We start from the raw sequence: 19,498 nt of genomic DNA, 5'->3' as shown, positions 1-19,498 counted from the left end.
CAAGCTAGTGGACAAGAATTAGAAATGGCTTTGCAAATGTTTTACGAAGAAAGAAACGCATTTTTTTGACCTCAACGATCCACACAATGAGTTTTTAGGATTAAAGGTAAGGTTGGTTTACAAGAACAGGGCACCTTTAAAGTCATTTTACTTTGTTTTTACTTTTACGGATTCTGATTTTATATGCTGAAGTGATAAGACTTTGAATCCTGCTTTGGAAACATTGCTTTCCTTAGTATGCTGAGATGCAGCAGAAACACCAAGTCCTTCTGACCCCACCTCCAGGCCTGTGTTTCCGTTGACCTAACAGCACTTGGCAGATCCCTGAGGAACACCAGTCAGCTCTGCAGCAGAGCTCGCTGCAGCCAGGCTCTGTCTCACCACCAGCAGGGCTCATCAGGAAAACACAGTCAACACCTGCAAGCAAGCAAGCATCACACTCAGCTCACATTCACCCCATACAAATGACTACACCAGGTTGATGTCAGACAAGGGTACGCTTGTTTCCCTACTCCAGCCTCTAAAGGCTCACCGGAAAAACATTTTGCATGTAAACGTCCAAATATAAGATTCTCTAATATGGAAAATCTTGCCCTTGAAGTCGCTCACATGATTGTGACACAGATGGGGGGGAAATTGTATCATTTTCACTATTACAGCAGCAGTGGTGAGGGGACATTTTCAAAATTGAGCTCTATATGATGCCTGGTCTGGATATTACTTCATTCACTCCGGTTAAAATGAAAGCGCTGCAGCGAGGTGATGCTTCAAAATGAATTAGCTCTCTGTTGAATGAAAGATTTATATGGTCAAGTGTATAATATAGTCATGTAGTCTCATGCTCTTAAGTGGTAAGAGGTATATCATTTTACATGGAAATCTCCTTAGTCAGTCAGTCAGTCAGTCAGTCTGGGTTAGTCATTTACACTCAGATATATCCTTAGAGAACACTGTGTGTGTGTGTGTGTTGCTGACGCCCAGTGCTTCGTGCAGCTGGAGTGTAATAATCATCCTCTATTCAATCCTGCTGCTGGAAAAGGGCGTTCTCTGTGTGCTTATTGAACTCCTCCTCATTCACAGTTAAGCACTGTATTAAATTCATATTCGTTGCTCGGTGTTACTCTACATTTATTTATTTTTTTCTCACGGTCCCACAGTTCTTCCTCTTTCACTCATCCGCGATTGATTGCACTCGTCTGTCCCGTATAGGGGCCGCATCGGGCTGTTTTTTTTTATCCGTAGTCTTTGTTTGCGCCCACAAAACGCAAAAGGTATACCAAATAATCAACACATGTTCGTTCTCAGTTTTGAGGTCAGTTTATATGTCATGTTGACATATATGTTTTCTCTTCCACTTTCGGGGGCGTACTCCCATTGGGGAATTGAAACATTGCAGGATCAGATGTTCAACAGTTTAAAATCTGAAATTGGTCAGACCGGATGCATTAGACAAAAACCCGCAGGCTGCATGTATTTAAAAAGAAACCTCTCTAATTTATTTTCTATATTGACAAAATGCGAAACGGAATAGTGTGTCTGCAGTGAATCTTATGGTTCAGAATCAATTCTTTCCTGTTTTAAGTACAGCTTGCCAAAATTTCTCTCAGCGGTCATTCACACACACAGATGGGTTGCTTAGCAGAAATGCTTTGAACCGATTTCAATGGAAGAAAGTGACTAATAGCATTCCGACAGGACCGGGGTGTGGCCATGCTCTTTTTGTAACGCAGCCTAAAATAAATGATGTTGGAATTAGTTCCGATTTATGAGGACGCACCGCAGAGATCAACAGTCAAACCTCAACAGGCAACCAGAGTCACAAGTGGTTTGATAAAATTAGTTTGTAGTCCTGCATATTTTGTCACAGTGGTCACGTCAGCAGACGGGTGCCAAGGCCCACTGCCACCCCAGTTGGATGTCACGGTTCCTGGGTCCCTCTTTTTGCCTGAACCATGGTAGCACTTCAATCAGTCCCATGCTGTATCAGCTGAGCCCGGAGTCCGATCACTCTGGCCAGAACTGCAGCAGAGATGTGATGCCGTGGCTCGACATAGCTTACATAGACGTCATCTACCTGCTGCTAGACATGACAGGATTTTTCTGCCTGTGTTTGGCGGGCCGCACCATCCTTGAGTTGCCTCATGCTCCGCTCTGCCTTTTTACTCCTGGAGAATCCTGTTGTCTGGGATTTCCTAGCTGGCTCACTTTGCAAGCCCACGGGGGACTTCATAGAAAACATCAAGAGGCTCAGTCCCTTTCCAATGAGGTTTTTTTTTTTTATGCACTTCTTTTTCTCCTTTTTTCCCCACCCCTCCTTCATCAGCACACTGTAGTCTCTTCTGAGTGTAATGATATGTTATACTCTGTGTGGATTAGTGCAGGTTATTAGTGAGCCCAAAGTGTAGAATTACAATCAGTCCAGTGTTTAGATGAGGCTGCTTATAATTGTGGAGAGGGCGTAGACATGCGCTGGCTAAGTGGATAGGTCTGTAATCTGATTCCTCACTCGTTTCCTCTGATGATAATGTTCCGTGAGTTTGCGCAGCCTTATGCATGAGGTTATGTATGATAATGAGCCCCCGGCAAATGATGCTACTGTTTCCAGAAAAATCATTTGCATGCTGTACTCCATGGAGAATATGGTCCACTTCCTCATCCCCTTCGATTTCTACCTCTGATGGGTTTTCTCTCCCTCACTGCTTCCGAATTGACACCCAGTTTACTACTGGGTATGCAAATACGGGTTTATGAGTAATCAGAGCTGTCATTCAACCCCCACGTGACAAAAAAATCACTTCGGCTCCTGCGTTAAACTGCGCCGTCATTGCCTCACATGTCAGGGCTGGTGTTTGATGGTTGTCATTTACTCAGCATCTTCCCAGGGTGTCGTTTGTGTTCATTTTGCGATTGCACCTCTTGGCCAGTGAGAATCTCCCGGGTTCTCTCAGCTCCCATTTGTTTGATATGAGACCTAGTCTCATTGGCAGCGATCACAGAGGCAGTTTTTCATTTTTCCGATGAAATATTATGTCTCTATCAGAGCTGTTTGTCTGGGCTGTTCCCTATTGCAAGCAGCACCTGCCATTTAGATAACAACATGCTGAATCAACTGGACCTGTGACCCAGTTCCAAACAATCACACTGATGCAGCAGTTGATGGCTTTACAGGCCTTTTCTGGCTACTCTTAATGATGGTTTAATTGAGTGCACCCTGCTGTACAGTGACTAGGCTGCTCTCTGATGGCTGCACACAGATTAATCCTACCTCCCTTTGGATTGTTTTGTTGCTCTCTCCCCCTGTAGGTACCCTTTGTACCTCAGTGTGGTACCGCTGAATTCATTTCCTGGGGTCTTTGTTCCATTGTCAGCCCGTGGCTCGTGTTCTGGTGGATTCGCTCGGCTTGTCGGATTGTTCTGGGGGATTCCAAAAAAACGCATTGTGGACATTGCACAACATGTATATGCACATACACTCTGATAACAAAGCAGCACAGGGCTGAATAAAACAGGTTCCACGTCTCTCCACCAAACGGACTTATCAGATACAGAGTGTCAGAGGCTGTCAGAGGTATTATATAATTGCGTGGTGATCTTTGAGGCTGCACTCTGTGGCGGTGTTGAGCAAACGTCCAAGGAAATGTGTCTAAATCAGTGTCAGTGGGGGTCTGCTTGACCACTGACCCGTCTTCCTGTTTGTGTTTTCATGTCATTATTTTTGATGGAGGTCTTCTTGCCAACTGATTAAGTTACCTCATGTTGCCTTGATAACTCAATTATAGTCTTACAAGATCTTCTTCTATAGCTCACACAGACTGTACTGCTAATTGGAATCCTCTGTTATCAGAGTAGCTTTGTCACTGCTTTATTCTTTATGTCTCTTGACTTGTACAGAATGAGAAATCCAAATAATCTGTTATTTTTTTTCAGTTAATTAATAAATGATTTGGTCACGGAAGAATCAGTAATACTAGCAAACTCCTGGGACTTGCCAAAAATGTTTTAATACCGTATTTTCCAGACTATAAGCCACTACTTTTTTCCCATGCGGCTTATACAACGGTGCGACAAATTTACAGGTTTTTACTGGCCAAGATTATGTGCCGAAGAAGACGCTAGTTTTCATTTTTGTGCATCATGCACACACCCTCATCATGGAAAACACGCAAAGAAATGCATATGATGCAGCTTTTAAATTAAAGGCAATCGATCTGGCCGTCCAAGAAGGAAATAGAGCTACCGCACGTAATCTTGGCATCCCGTGTTGATGCCGTGTTGGTGCCGTACTGCCGATTTTCAGGCACAGTTTGAAAAAAAAAAAAGCGTGTCTTAAATTAAAACTTAAAAAATCTTCTGTGTAAATACCTCATGTTACAACATGAAAACCTGCTGCTTATATTCAAGTGCGGCCTATATATGTACAAAATGTATTTTCATTTAAAATTCAGCTGGTGCGGCTTGTATTCGAAAATACGGTATATTTTTATTTGTGCAAAATAGAACATAAAAAAAAACAGTCCACTTCTGCTACAACTTTCAGATGATCTGTTACAGCAAAGACTCCTGCGTGGGGAGTAGAAGACATAAAACGATTTCAGCCCAGTAGCAAACGTGACAAAAACAGGATCGCTTTGTTCCAGTTAATTGTCCACCAAAACAACTTGAGAGCTAAATAGTAGCAAAATGCAAAAGAACAAAAAAAAAAGGTTGCAGCGTGCCACCTGATATGGTAATGAAGTATAATCAGCTCCTCCGATGGCAGACGATTGTGGGAGAAAACGGTCGATTCAGTTGATGGTACCATCAGCATGCTGGGAAGGCTCCAGAGCCTGCGGTGAGGGTCTTTTTTAATTAAGCCATCATTCACCTCTGGAAACCTCTGCTGAAGTGGCCCTGCATGCATTCCCTCAGTAGGACATGGATGCAGACACACACACACACACACACACACACACACACACACACACACACACACACACACAGACACACACACAGACGGGCATTTGTGTCAGTTCTCCCTGCAGGTGTCCTCTCAACACCGCCACATGTCATGTAGTCAGCGTATAGGTTGCGTATAGAGTGTGTGTGTGTATGTCGGTCATGGCTGGTTTGACAGCTACATGTTGTTCACCTTTCTCTGATTGAGAGACCAGTCCACCAGGATTTTCTTTTGTCGTTGTGACATGACCTTGACATGTTGATAGAGCCCTGACAAAACATAAGAAAGAAGGTGTGTGTGTGTGTGTGTGTGTGTGTGTGTGTGTGTGTTGGCTATTGAAGCAATGGCACAAGAGAGAGGGAGAGAATAGCTTGCATTACATCGGCATATCGACGAGAAAATCCACAGTGCACGGGCGTCTTTATTGAGTGCGAAACCAAAGTTTTTATGTGGTACCGACTGGCGATTAGAGTTTCTACTTTTACCCTTTGTTTTGTTTATTTGCTAGCAGGGAATCTCAGAAACCGATTTTGATTAAGTTTAGTGGAAAGTCTGGCCCAAGGAATGAGCGATGAGTGATTTTGGAGGCGATCCAAGAATGTTCGAAGGTTTTCATAACATTCAAGAGAGCATTTTTGCTCCTGAAATACTGCAAATCACGACTCTCCTGTGTCAGATTTATCTCCAGTTATCCTCATTTGTCCACATATTATATGGCTTTATGCATTAATCCTTGTCGCATAGGGGCTTAGCTCTAAATTGGTCTCAAAAACAACACTTGTTGTTATCCTGTAGATGCCAGCTGATTTTCACTTTTCGGCAACTTCATTTAACTTGTCAGCATGTTGGTGATTTACAAAGCAATTTTAGGGGCACCTGTAACATGCTCTGTTGATTCCAGCTCATTTATGGCACAAATATGCTTTTCGAATGTTGACTCGAGAGCCAAACAAGCATCATTGCGTGTGTTTGTTTTTGTCAGAAAACACTTAAGAAAATCAGCGCACACTGCAATATTTAATCGTCCTATAATTCTCAGCATGTCTGCTTTCCACCGGCATTATTGGTGTTTTGGTCTTCTCCATCATTATCTGTTTCTTTTCAGTGGGTGGTAGAAATGTGTTGATATTACAGCTTCGAAACGTTGCCAGGCCCGACCATCACTGTGTCAGACCGCGTGGGTGGACATCCTGTGGATGTGTGATGCCTCTACTACACATTGCAATGGCACACAATTAGCGCCACGAGGGAGCCAAACGCTTTATTGCCTTTTTTTTCCCTCCTCCTCTTATTTTGTCCTCTCTCATCTTTCTCCAGCAATCTATAACTACGATGCCCGGGGAGAGGAGGAGCTGTCGCTGCAGATTGGAGACACAGTGCACATACTCGAGACATATGAAGGTGAGAGCGGGGCTTTACAGATGACATGCGTGATCAGAGCTGACACGTCTGATGTTGGACATTTTTTCCTGTCATCACTAGTACCTCTTTTGTTTTGTCAAACTGTGTTCAATGAAATAAAATATTAGCAACTGCACACTTCTTCACTTCTGCCAGCGCCTCACCGATAGGGCTGGGTATCGGTACTCGATACTTTTCAGGTATCGACCGAAACAACCCGGTACCAAGTAGTATCGAAACTCTGCCTGTCAGACGATACCTGCAATCGGTTCTTTTTGTACCAAGATCAAGAAAAAAATGACTGTTTCTATGGTTTTGCTCGCAGCCAATCACCACAAGCGTTCTTCGATGCGCCATGTGATTGGTCCACCAATAGTTTGTATGGCGGTAAAGCGGGTTCAGAGATCATCAGAGATGCTGGTGACATTTACGCAACCGATTTGCTTTCTTTTCACATGATTAATATTGAATCAGGCTGAAAAAAAGTATCGAATGAAGTACTCAGTTGGTATCGGTATCGTTTTAAGGGTACTGGTATCGAACAATTTTAAACGATACCCAGCCCTACTCACTGAGCAAGACGAGCGCTACAGTCGCAGTGTTATTTTGAATTATTAAACACAAGCTCATATAAAAACTCAAGTTTTTGTTCATCTTGTGTGTTTTATGTATGTGAAAAGCAGCTTTCATTTCAAATAACTCTCTCCTCCATCAGACTGGTACAGAGGGCATAGGCTGAGGAGAAAATCCAAAAAGGTCAGTGGCGCTTCACTGCAAACGATCTGTGACTTAATAGATCACACTTTACAGCTTCAGTTTTGTCACTCTGTTCAACTTCTGTTCCGGTCGTAACATCAATTGCGTTTGCATTGTGATCTCTTCCTCTTCTAGGGCATATTTCCTGCTTGTTACATACACCTGAAAGAGGCCACCGTCGAGGGCAGTGGGTTAGTACCTCTCCGCTTCCCCATTTGAATGACGTGCACATTTCTGATTTATTCACAACGACGATCACTTCTACTTTTGTTGCATTTAGTATGTAAGATTATTTAATTGTCACGTTATTAGGAAGCATGTTGTTATTTAGGCTGAAGTAGTGTTGAGATGAGGACCGCAATAAAAAATAAATCCCAGCTTGAAGTCGTACACGGAGAGAGAGTCTCCGAGGTCGTTTCAGTGGAAAGATCTGCGCTTGATATGATGTGACATGTGTGTTTTTGGTTTTGCACAACTTGTGGCCCTGGTTTGTTTTGATCTGTCTTCTCTGATTTCACTCTGCACAACGCGATCAAGATGAACCCTCACCACTTCAAAGTCCTTCCATTCAACTGTGAACCTCGAGGAACAGATTGGAACAAAGCAGTGAAATTAATATTTACTCGGATAACATTCAGTATGTTTAATAGCGACAGGGCGGAGGGGAAAAGGGCAGAAGGCACAGAATCACTGTAACGGATTTGTTGTCTGTCACTGCAGACAAAAGGAGACGGTCATTCCCACTGAGCTGCCACTGGTTCAGGAGGTCACCACCACACTGCGGGAGTGGGCTACAATATGGAGGGACTTGTATGTGGTAAGCACCCCTGACCTCCCCCAAGTGGACACACACACTGATGTCTTGTTTTGTTTTTTTGTGGAGATAGAGGGCAAAGAAATTAGGTAATAGGTTTATTTGGAGGTAGAGCTTGTTACAGATATATCAGTACTGGGTTGTGTTTATATATAATAAATAAAGGTGTATGTTGATCTTTTATGAGCTGATTTTCTTTATGTATATTTCTTGCTATTTATTTGTAATAGAACCGCTTTGATTTTCTCTCACCACATCTGATTATAAAGTGTACAAAGTGTTTCTTTCTGCTTGTCTTAAAAAATATAAAAAACCTTTAAAAGGTTAAAATGACCTGCCACAGAAGTTTGATTGAGTCAGACGGCTGAAATGGCAGCATGAAGTCCTTTTTATAAATATTATAAATGTTATTTCGTACAAAAGGTTTGCAAAAAAGCACAAAGCTGTGCGACCATTTCTCAACCAGACTTGACAACTGAAAGGGCAGGAAGAGACAAATATTGCTCTGAGCAACAGTTAGACGTGAATATAAGAAACCATTGGTAAAAGGAACTGGAAGTTTGGCATCAAAATCTGTGCAGATTTAAATAGGAACAGGTTTTTTATCAGTGTCATTTGCATGATAATGCTTGTAACAAGTTGCTGAAATCAAGAGACGTGTCGCTTTAGCAAAGCTGGTCACTCTTCAGCCTCAAATTAGAAGTTGGTCTACTATTTGTATGAAAATATGAGCTGAGCATACTGACAAAACCTATTTGATCAGTAGGCTGCAAATGGCCAAAAGAAAAAAAACTGTCTCCCAAAATATTGCAAAATATTTTTTGTCATTTAATTCTTCTTTTGGGGCAAATCTAAATGAGACATTTGGTGTCTGAATGATATTTTAATCTATGTTATAATATCCAATATTGAAGGAGAGAAGTTGACAGGTGACCCCACATGTTTCAGTGATGGTGTATATTAATTATGACTTTAAAAATGAGTGCACAATTCTCACACATTTTGATAAAATAAATGTGCGCTTTGAGTGCTGCTATGGAAACCAGTCAACTCTTCACAGGAGCACTCGGTTCTTTTTAAATCTCAAAGCCGCACACGTGCTCATCCTTCTGTTTCCGTTGACAGGGCGACAAACGCGAGATGTTCAACTCTGTCCGTGACATGATCTACGACCTCATCGAATGGCGTTCTCAGATCCTGTCCGGCACCCTCCCGCAGGACGAGCTCACCGAGCTCAAACAGAAAGTCACCTCCAAGATAGACTACGGCAACAAGTGAGGATCCTGTCTTTAGAGGCTTTAAGCCCCGTCCTTCCCTCCAAGCAGCTCATATCTGTTTATCCTCGTATCTATCCGGTAAAATGACTCTTGTTGGAATAGGTCAGCGGTGTCAGTCAATAGAAAATGACAGGTCATCACTTAGCTTGAGGACAAACTGCGGGGATTTAGCTCCGGCTAACTGTACTGTATTCCATCATGAGATGACAGTCCTCGCTGTGTCCGCAGTGCGCCTAGAAAATCGGTTGAAAGCGAAAAATTGTAAAGCTCCATTCTGCTCCTGTGATGAAACGTTAAACCTTCAGCCAGGTAGAGAAATAATGGCTTTTACCTCTACAGAAGCAGAGAGGTGATGAGGTGATGAAACTGCACTGACTGCATGTTGGCAGCATGCTGCGGACTGTGCTGACTCCCTACATAGAAGAAAGAGTTGAACAAAATACAGGAGCTTTGAAAGAGAACAGTAAAGCAGAAGGAATATTATACGAGGAGAAAATGAGGCGAAGGGAATAGCGGCGTACGGTTACTGTTTGCTGTTTCCTCTTTCACAAAAGCAACCACACATTCACAATATTTACCCGGTCTCTTGCAGTATGCGATTTGTATGTTTTCATCTTTCCAGTCCTCTGGCACTGGTTAACCGTCTCACATTTTTATGTAAGGTACTTGGATCTCGATCTGGTGGTCAGAGACAAAGATGGAAACATACTGGATCCAGAGCTCACCAGCACCATCAGCCTGTTCAGAGCACACGAGGCAGCCTCCAAACAAATTGAAGACCGGATACAGGAGGAGAAGGTAAAAACAGAGAAAGCCCCCCCCCCCCCGTCCTGCCTCTTATGCTTGATATACAGTCTGGATACGCAAATGTTTAGTTGCAGGCGTGAAGGCACATTAGTGCACAGTGTGAATGAGCAGGGTAAACGGTGCGATCTGAATGTAGTCACATCTTGATCTCATTGTTTCAGGCTCATTGATTTTCTGCCAGACTTAAGCAGATGCAGTTACAGTGTTTGCATTGTCAGTGCTCTCCAAGCAAGATAATTGTCTGAGATGATCCCTTCTTTTCTCCGCAGTAATGTCCTGCTCCATCCTTATGCGCCCTGTTAGCGGTGTGACGTTTTACGATGTCAGTGTTGTTTAGTTGTCTCAACTATTGGATGAATTTCTGTAAAAATTCCGTACACATATTCAAGGTCCATAATAGGCAATAAAATAAGATCACAATATTTCAGGGTACGTCTGTGACACAGAGTTCCGGAAATACTTAATTTGTTGTACTGCCTCCTTTTTGTTGTTACAGTCTTACACTTCTTACATAATTACAGTGATCTGTTGTACATTTTCATCTTTTGTAGCCAAACCACTTCCACACAATTTAAATTGCTCCCCTTCCTGGAACTCCCCCACTCCGCCGGTAGTAATTTCCCCTTTGTTTTCTTCTGCGTGCGACAGTATGGCTTCATTACTTCAACAAGTCGGAACACTGCAGTTATCACAATATTGTTCATGAATGATATACGACACACCACTTGTCTCTAAAAGGATAAATTGTACTGACTTTGGTGATCCCTTCACGTTTCATAACAATAAAATGAATTTTTCACATGTGACAGCAGTCCCACTACTTTAAAAAAACGATAATTAAGATAGTTTGCTTGGTTGTATAAACTATCCAGTAAATGTTAGTTTGCTTTTAAAAGCGGTAACTTGTTTTTTTGCTAAATCCTGGATATAAGAATTTCAAACAAATGGACAAAGTGCATTTCAATGTGTTTTTTTCTGTGCATTTGCACAACTGAAGAAGTTGGGGGGAGAGATGGAACCACGCCTGACTCCCTCTTCGGAAAGTCAGGAACTCAGCCAGACTCCCTGTCTATTTTTCTTGGCGTATCAATGGCATCCCTCACCTGAATGTCAGTTGGCAGTATGTAGGAGGGCCAGACGCTAAGTGCCCTGCAGTTATGTGGTCTTATTTTATGTGACCTTTTCATCCATAGGTCTTTATTGCATATGCATGCGCAATAAGAAAGTGTCCAGGTCAATATGATAAATATTTATGATGTGGCCCCGGCATATTTTTGAAGGACGTCCAGGAAATCAGTCCACCTTTTTTACTGAAGTTGCAGCTGTGGAGATCAAATAAATAATAAGAGCTTTTTTTTTATACCAGAATTCTGGCGGATTTATAGACATTGTTAAAAACTTGCTTCTTGTTCAATTTTTAGTAAGACATTGAGGAAACGGCTGATATTCAAGAATCCGGTGTGGAGTTGCTAACCGCATCTATGTACAGTATCTCTCGCTTCACACGCTGCACCTTCTCCTGGGCTCATTGCTCAAACTGCACAGGCCCAAGGTCGACCTGTGTGTGTCTGTGTGTGTGTGTGACCGAAAGCTATGGAAGAATAGCCCAATACTGAATGCGATACCTCTGCTTCCCTCCGACAGTCTCAGAAGCAGAATATTGATCTGACCAGGCAAGCAAAGTTTGCCTCCACGCCAGCGTTCGCTCTCTTTGTGACTCTGAAGAACGTGGTGTGTAAGATCGGCGAAGACGCAGAAGTGCTCATGTCACTCTACGACCCAGTGGAGTCCAAGTTCATCAGGTAGACCCCATCAGTGTATATTCACTTTCTCTTTTCCCCGCTTTCTTTCTTTGCAGTTATGTCTTTCCAGACAGTTATGATTGAGCATTGGGATTTTTCGTCTTCTTGTAGTTTCACTTTTACCTTTTACGATTGTTGCGCTGACAGTTTCTGTCTGTTGCTAGTGGAAAATGGATTATCATTATTAAAGATTCTGTACTTGTGCTTGTATTCTTCTGTATATGACTGGAGGAGATGCTTTTCATAGCAATCATAACAACTACCTGTCAAATACTGTTGGTATTTCTCCACTGAGTGAAAGGAATTCCTTTTATTTACCAGAAAATATGTCTACAATGATTTTAACGTCTGAGTCTTACTTATACTTTCCATAACTGTGAACTGACAGCAAGTACAAACACTGACAGACACTTGAAAGCACACTCACACATAAACACACGCATGCCATGCAAGAACGTGACCAGAACAAGTGCAGCCCGCTTCCCAGGGATTTGCTATTGTTTTAGGATTGTGACAGCAAATTATCACGAGTAGAGCGGCTTGACTGTGGAATGTTTCTTTTGCATCCAACATCAGTCATGCGTTTTGTTTCCCAAGCGGATCGGTGTCTAGATCAGCAAAGCTTCCACAGTTTCGGAGGAAACTACAGTTAATGCAACTGATTGCCTTAATGACGCTTCAGTGTGAACATGAGAAACCCATTCTAAGTTGCGCTACCCTCTTGTCGTCTCTCCCTCACAGTGAAAACTACCTGGTGAAATGGTCGAGTTCAGGTCTGGTGAAAGACATAGATCAGCTTCATAATCTGCGCTCTGTCTTCACGGTGAGTGTGTCCGCCTGTATGTGTGTCACCGTGTTTGTGTAAGCATGTATTCGCTCGCCCGGTGGCAGTCCGCTATTTATTCAGCCGTATTACGAGGCACATGGGAGCCTGTTTGCGGAGCCTGTATTTGTTAAGCTCTCTCAGAAAGAGCCCGGCTCGCTGTATGTATTTACCAAGGCAGTCACCTCTATCTAATGGAAGCTCAAGGGCGGAAAGGTCAGCGTGCCACTGGGAGCACTTTGTTAGTTTTGGAAGGTATTGCCCACAGGAAACGCTGGTTTTGGAAGGTATTTCCCACAGGAACTGAATCTGTAGACCCAATCATAGATGTTGCAGAAGCAATTTGTGGTGAAAGGTTTGCCCTTAACACAAACTCATCTTCACCTAGCGAAGTTCTATTAATCGATCAGCTGTTGCTGTGCAAACTAGCTCTGCTGTAGCCTAAAAAAAAAAAAAAATGCTCCCAAACTGTACAATCTGATTCGAGGTGTTTTTGTATTTGTCGACCAAATGTACCTGCATCAGCATTTCTCATTACTTTTCTTCTCATGGCTCCACAGGACTTAGGCAGTGAAGACCTGAAGAGAGAGAAGATCAGCTTCGTGTGTCAGATAGTCAGAGTGGGGCGCATGGAGCTAAGAGACAACAACACCAAGAAGCTGACATCAGGACTGAGAAGACCCTTTGGAGTTGCGGGTAAAACAAGACTACACAGATAACCTGTTGTTCCTGGAACTAAGATTACTGCAGTCAGAGGTTACCTTTTTAAAAAACGGTGATTATCTCAAAGCTACACAGCTCAAACTCTCGGAATATCCCTGAGAACCGATCCCTTATTTTGTCTTAAAATTCAAAGTAAGCATTATGCCTGGATGAGTAAATATATTTGGCTAAAATTCATAGATATCCAGTTAAAATAGAAAGATGAATTAGAGTTTGATTTATGTACCGTTGGCAAGCTGCCAGGCTCTTCGTAAACTAATTGGGTTGGCGTTTTGCCCACAGTTTTCCAACAGACAAAATTACGCCCCTCTGTCAGAGTTTTTTTCCCCCCCAGTGCCACTTGGAGAGAAGGTAAATGACAGCGTGATTTATGATAGCTCATCTTTAGACGTCATCATCATTGTCGCAGTACACAGCCTGATGGAGAGGCTGATTTTTTTTCTTTCTGAGATTTGCTCCTGTCGGGCCTTGCCGGGTAAAAAGAGTAAAAGTTGCCGTCACACCAGCAGCACTCACTGTTCAGTTCATCTGGAGCCGATCCAAGTAGGTTTTGGCGACCCGTGAATTTGCACGTTCAGCAAGTAGCAAAAGTATTGTCTCGATGGAAAAGCTGTGTTCATTATTCTAGCGGCGTGACATCACCTCATTTTATAACATATTTCACCTTCGGACTGCTGCTAACTGCAGCATCGCTTTTATAGACTGTTTAAGTTCGCTCTGCTCAGTATTTCTTTTTTTTTTTTTACTTACCTCCGTGTGTCATCATATCCTTTTTTCAGTGCAGATGCGTTGGAAGGCAAACATGACAAAAACCTCAAGGCCCAGTTCTGCACACTGCTGTAACCGTCGAAATATAAAGAGTAACGTAACACCAGACTGAAAGGCAGCTTTTTTGCCGCCTTCACTGGTTGAATGTTTTTGGCATCGTTCGGCGGTCTGATCAGACGTTTGTTTTGTTGCACCTTTTAACCTTGGAGAAGTAGACCGAGCAGAGCAGAGCAAAGCTCTGCTGTGAACAGCAGAATAATGTATTATAGCCACTTAAAAAAAAAAGGCCTACCTTTTAAAAGAAAAATCAATATATGTTTACACCTTAGTGAGCATATTCTCACTGCTTTACCGTGCCGTCAAACAACCCTTCATCATGCCCCTACATTGTCTGAATTGTAGATCTTACATATCCTTCCGCCTTAAGCCTAACTGTGCTGTGCCACACACCCACGTGTTACACAAATGTGTGTGTGTGTGTGGAGAAAAGATACATGAAGGAAGCCATATTTAAGTAGTTTGTGGTTTAACACTAAAATAAGGTGGAGCTGGAGCTGTTATTTATAATCTGTCGGCTTTTATTTGGCGCAGTCTTGGAGACTTTATTTAATAGCCAATCCGTCAATTACACTTCGGGCCAAGAAAACTGCATCTCTGGTCCCGTCCTTCCTCTGCATTTTTGTGACTGCTATGTAGGTCACAGAAACCAAACTTGACTTTAAGCTTTTTGTTCATCATAGCCCTTCATCTGCCTTAATTAGCGCTCATTGACGAAGAGCCAACATTGGCTGCTTCCGCTCCTTGATATGGCCTTACCATGCAGTTATCTCCATCTCTGTCACAGCTATGCTACACTCTGCCTGCCTTGAGAATGTTTTAACCCCCCCTCCTCTCTCCTTTACTTTTTCCACAGTAATGGATGTCACCGACATCATAACGGGAAAAATGGACGATGAGGACAAGCAGCACTTTATCCCATTTCAACCGTAAGTGGATTGTTCAGCAGCACAAAACGAATCACGTTCATACATACGGGAGCATACGAGTGCCTTTAAGCTTGGGATAATGTTGCATAAAATAGTGAAGCCGACACTTGGTTCCATTATTTTGAGTATGTACAATATGTCGAAGACGCAGCGTGTATTTTAAATGTATTTTTTTTAAAGTCTTGAATGCTTGACACCTGATTAGCGGGGGTGTTAAGACAGTAGCGCTCCACTATTCCCTGCTGACTCAATTAAGGCAATCTCATTAACTGCTGCCATTCTTGTAGGACTGCGTACAGAGCCAGAGTAACCTTTCCCTTAACGTGATTTTCTGCATAATTGGAAATGCTTCAGATTCAGGCAGTTTAGCTGGCAGATCACCTCACTCAAGGTTTTTATCTGTGAGCATAAATCACGGGAATTAGAACCTTCCTGTGCGAAGAGAAGAACAGGATCTACAAGAGGATATTTATGTCCAAGTGTGAATATTGACTGAATTTTCACTGATGACGTTTTGAAATGCCACTTCCGCAGCCCACTATTGAATGTGTTTTCAAGGCCAGCAGAGGCAGAAAGAGAAGAGAAGCTCTGACGTAGTGATGTGATTTGGATAGACTCTTGGCATCCAAACAGAAAATGGAAATGGCTTTCAGGAATGGACTAGATAGAAAGAAATCCTACTTTGTTGCAGTTTTCTTGTTTTTTCCACACAGACTGTTTTATTATAAGTCTGAGGCAGAGTTGACCTCATCTCTGGAAGGTTGTCAAACCAACTCGCATTTAGATAATGCATTTGGAGCAACATTTCATGCTGTGCTGAAATGATCAGTTAGTTGACTGATAGGAATCCCCACTGTGTCCAGCTCTTTTGTTAAAATCCGATCCAATTCCGTTCAAATCTGAGGGAAAACCTGCCTTGTTTCTGTCGTCTTACAATGTTTTGTTCCCGTGATTGAACTTCTGCTTACCTCCATTGGATTTGGATTCAAGGTCGGAGGCACTGAAGACAGTCTGAGTGACAGAGATCCTCTACTGCTTTCTCCGTGCTGACATCACCACTGTCTTCTCCTCCATTGCTCCTCTTCTTCTCCTTCCTCTGCTTGTTTAGAGTCCTCTGTACTGCAGATGCCATCCACGCCCGCTACACACATTTCTCTCACAGCTGCCGCACACGTGGTGCTTCCCAGATCACAGCTGCCACTTTCTTATGCTCCCTACGTCACTTGTCAAAAAAGAAAATCTGTCTGCACCTGAAAAAAGCCCTATAGAGTACAAAACCTGACGTTCTATTTTTAGTTTCTCACTCAAGCCGTGTGAGAATATGTGTTTTTGGATTGGGAATAGCCTCCAGTTTACAGCCTTGAGTATTCAGTTTCCCGCCTTGAAAACATTTCAAGGCTGACCAGTGGGCAGGTCAAGCTGTAAATGCTGACTGGGCACAGTTTCCTAAACGATGATTTCTCTGTGTGTTTCTTTCATTACCCATCCTGCATCACTGTTAACTGCTAACAAGCGGCTTTGTGTCTGTCACGGTATTCGCATCACTCTTTGGTGTGTCTCTCTCTCTTTCTCTCCGTCTCTCCCCTCATCCCACCCTCTCTCCTCCTCACAACCATCACTTTGTGGCTCTTCTGCCCCGCTCCTCCTCCTCCTCCTCCCTCTCCTTCTCCTTCTCCTCTTGTTTCCGCCATCTCTTCTTTCCCGTGGTGTTTGCCCGTCGTGTGCATACTGCAGGCTAGCGTTGGATGACGCCATTCGCCACAAGCAGCTGAACATCTCCCGTTTTTCACCCAGGGTGGCAGGGGAGAACGACTTCCTCCAGACAGTCATCAACAAAGTTATCACCGCCAAAGAGGTCAATCACAAGGGCCAAGGTACAGTGCAAGGTTCAGACACGAGAACCAGGGCTATGGAAGGAACGCACCACACACGGACTGTCACACACACACAATAAACTTCTCATGTGTCATAGATATGTTATTTAACAGTTACACTAAGTTAGGACCTGAAAATGCAACCTGGAACTGAAAATAGTCTGCTGTAATGTTTTAGATTTTCGACTCGCTCTTGTTTTTTAGTTTTTCCATTGTCAAAAGTTGTGGATAATACCCAGTACTTTGTACTTTTTTCGGTATCACATCGGCTGAGGTTCCAGGCAAGCTGTGCCGATACTAAACGGGGGAGTGAAAACACTGCAGACCGCTGATTGATCAGGGAGAATTGTCACTAAAATAAAGTTTTGACCACTTAATTACTTGACAGAGATTTTTATAAAATGACATGATTGGAGGAATTTATCAGCGAGCCCGTGACTCCAAACAACAAGAGAGAGATTCTGCATCAGACTCTGATTCAGCGGCACGGTTGTTGGGATAACATATCGTCCGGACCTACTGCAAAGCACACACTGTGCTCAAATGGCAAGGCGCAGACATTCCTCCGTTTGAGTCACCTTAAAGAGCACGGCGTCTTCGTCTAGCATTGCTATGGTAATCGGCTAAAAAAAGCAAAACTGAATTGTGTCGCAGAGCCGAGCCGAGCCGAGCCATACCATGCAGTGGAAATGCAACATTAGTCATCTAGGACACCAAATATCCAGCAATGCTTAGTTAAAGACAACTTGTTTTTTTTTTCTCTTCTGAAATTGGAACTGGTTGACATGAAATGAAAGAGAGGAAAGCCACACACTCTGAAGCTTTTTGGAAATTGGCACACATTGCCTTTTCGAAGGAACTTCTTGAGGAGTGCATCAGAGTTATGAGTGTTTAGCTGTCACCTCCTCTCTTTCTGTATCTGCAAGCCAACACCTCACTAGACTAGGTGTGCAGTTTCTTCAGCTCTTCATTATTGAACTAATTAGTGCACTGCATGTTACTGAACTGTTGTAATTTTCTTTCATGCTGCATTATGGATCTGTTCACACAAAGTACCGTAACCCCAACACAGTGGCAGGGCGCTGAAACTCTTCATCTCGCTAATAAGAACATAATTCCTTGTCAAGTGCTCACACTATAAATCACTGCACGTACTATAAATAGTCGCCCTCATCACCATGACTACAGGTTCCAAGTAATCCAGCTGTTAATTGAGCTGATGAGACTTGTGCAAAGACTAGATCTTATCCGTGATTTGACGTCAATATTAGCCATCTCAGGGATTTGTGCAGGGAGCGGGGGGTAACAACATGACAGCCTCCATGGTATTGTCATGCCCTATGAAGATGTACTTGGATAAATGTCAGGTCTGCGCCGACCCACAGCGGGGGAAGAACGCTGGAGCACTGAAGAGCAGCTGTTTCGGTCACACTCGCATATCAAAAGGCTTCCAGCTTCGCTACTGAGAGATGTGTCACTCGTAACAATATGGGGCCTGTAAGTGAAAGTGAATAAAGCTACAGGGTTCACAAAGCAGCACCGCTCACGTTTGGTGGCCTCTGAAGGGGCGCGCTACAGGATGATTGCTTAATTGGCTGCCTTGTTTTGTGTTTTTTTTTTGGTCATTTTCAGTTTTGCTCAGAAGGACCTATCTACACTGCTTTTTTTTTTTTTTTTCCTCCCCCGAGAGAATCCGAATAGTGTCTGCGGTTACAGAGCCGGGACACCAGTGTCTGCAGAAAAAGAAGCTTTTTCTCCCAACCATGAGAAAAGCAAAGTAGCTACTGGTGTTAAATTGTTAGGAAATGTGACCCCCGAAGACTTTTTGTTTCAGAATTATTCATAGAGTTTCCCCTCAAACTTCACACACTCAAGTTTTTGCAAGACCAATTATTAAGTCTGGGAATTATTACACAATTTAAATATTCTACCATAAATGTCACTTATTCTCATGGAAATGAAGAGTTTCTCAAGAAGAAGGTCTGAGGCACGGAGAACATTTCTTTTTATTTTCCCATCTTTCTTCCGGCCAGTGCTTAGTAGTAGCAGCCAAGGACTGTTTGGCAATTACAGTAATGATATGTTATGTTTAGACCGATAAGAACAACAAGTCCTGCACAAAGGAAATGCAATGTTGCTCATACAGTATATAGGTAGCTTGATGTCAAACGGGCATTATTTATCTACCCAGCACGTGAATTAAATATTTTGTTCTGTGTTTTTGTTTTGATTTTTTTTATCACACCGAACACAGATTTTGTAGTTTTTCTCGTTGTAGTTATCAACCGAAAACACAAGAAAAACACACACACACACACACACACACACACACACACACACACACACACACACACACACACACACCACACACACACAACAGAACACATTCACCAGCAATCAATAGCACACAAACAAACCTACAGGATACACTGGAGCCATTACAGAACCAGACGATAAATACCTTCCATTTCAAACACAAACATTTCCCCTGTGAATTATGCCACAGGGAAACAATGTGTATTGTAAAACTG

General features: G+C 42.9%; 1 protein-coding gene across 2 annotated transcripts in view; it reads left to right on the top strand.

Annotated features, from left to right (window-relative positions):
• Nucleotides 1-19,498, top strand: part of dock1 (dedicator of cytokinesis 1) — a 178,517-nt gene that overhangs the window by 13,127 nt on the left and 145,892 nt on the right. The window contains exons 2-12 of one of the 2 annotated variants that reach the window (XM_027289642.1): nt 6,254-6,337; nt 7,053-7,093; nt 7,229-7,284; nt 7,814-7,910; nt 9,033-9,181; nt 9,847-9,982; nt 11,636-11,793; nt 12,535-12,616; nt 13,177-13,312; nt 15,021-15,093; nt 16,828-16,967. In XM_027289642.1, the coding sequence (XP_027145443.1) occupies nt 6,254-6,337; nt 7,053-7,093; nt 7,229-7,284; nt 7,814-7,910; nt 9,033-9,181; nt 9,847-9,982; nt 11,636-11,793; nt 12,535-12,616; nt 13,177-13,312; nt 15,021-15,093; nt 16,828-16,967 (1,152 nt within the window). The remainder of the gene's footprint in view (nt 1-6,253; nt 6,338-7,052; nt 7,094-7,228; nt 7,285-7,813; nt 7,911-9,032; nt 9,182-9,846; nt 9,983-11,635; nt 11,794-12,534; nt 12,617-13,176; nt 13,313-15,020; nt 15,094-16,827; nt 16,968-19,498) is intronic. The other variant, XM_027289643.1, reaches the window with a different exon arrangement.

Source organism: Larimichthys crocea, chromosome XVI (genome assembly GCF_000972845.2).
Source record: "Larimichthys crocea isolate SSNF chromosome XVI, L_crocea_2.0, whole genome shotgun sequence".
NCBI classification, from domain to species: domain Eukaryota; kingdom Metazoa; phylum Chordata; class Actinopteri; family Sciaenidae; genus Larimichthys; species Larimichthys crocea.
The sequence above is the reverse complement of the archived record's forward strand: the minus strand, read 5'-3'. Positions and strand labels throughout refer to the sequence as shown.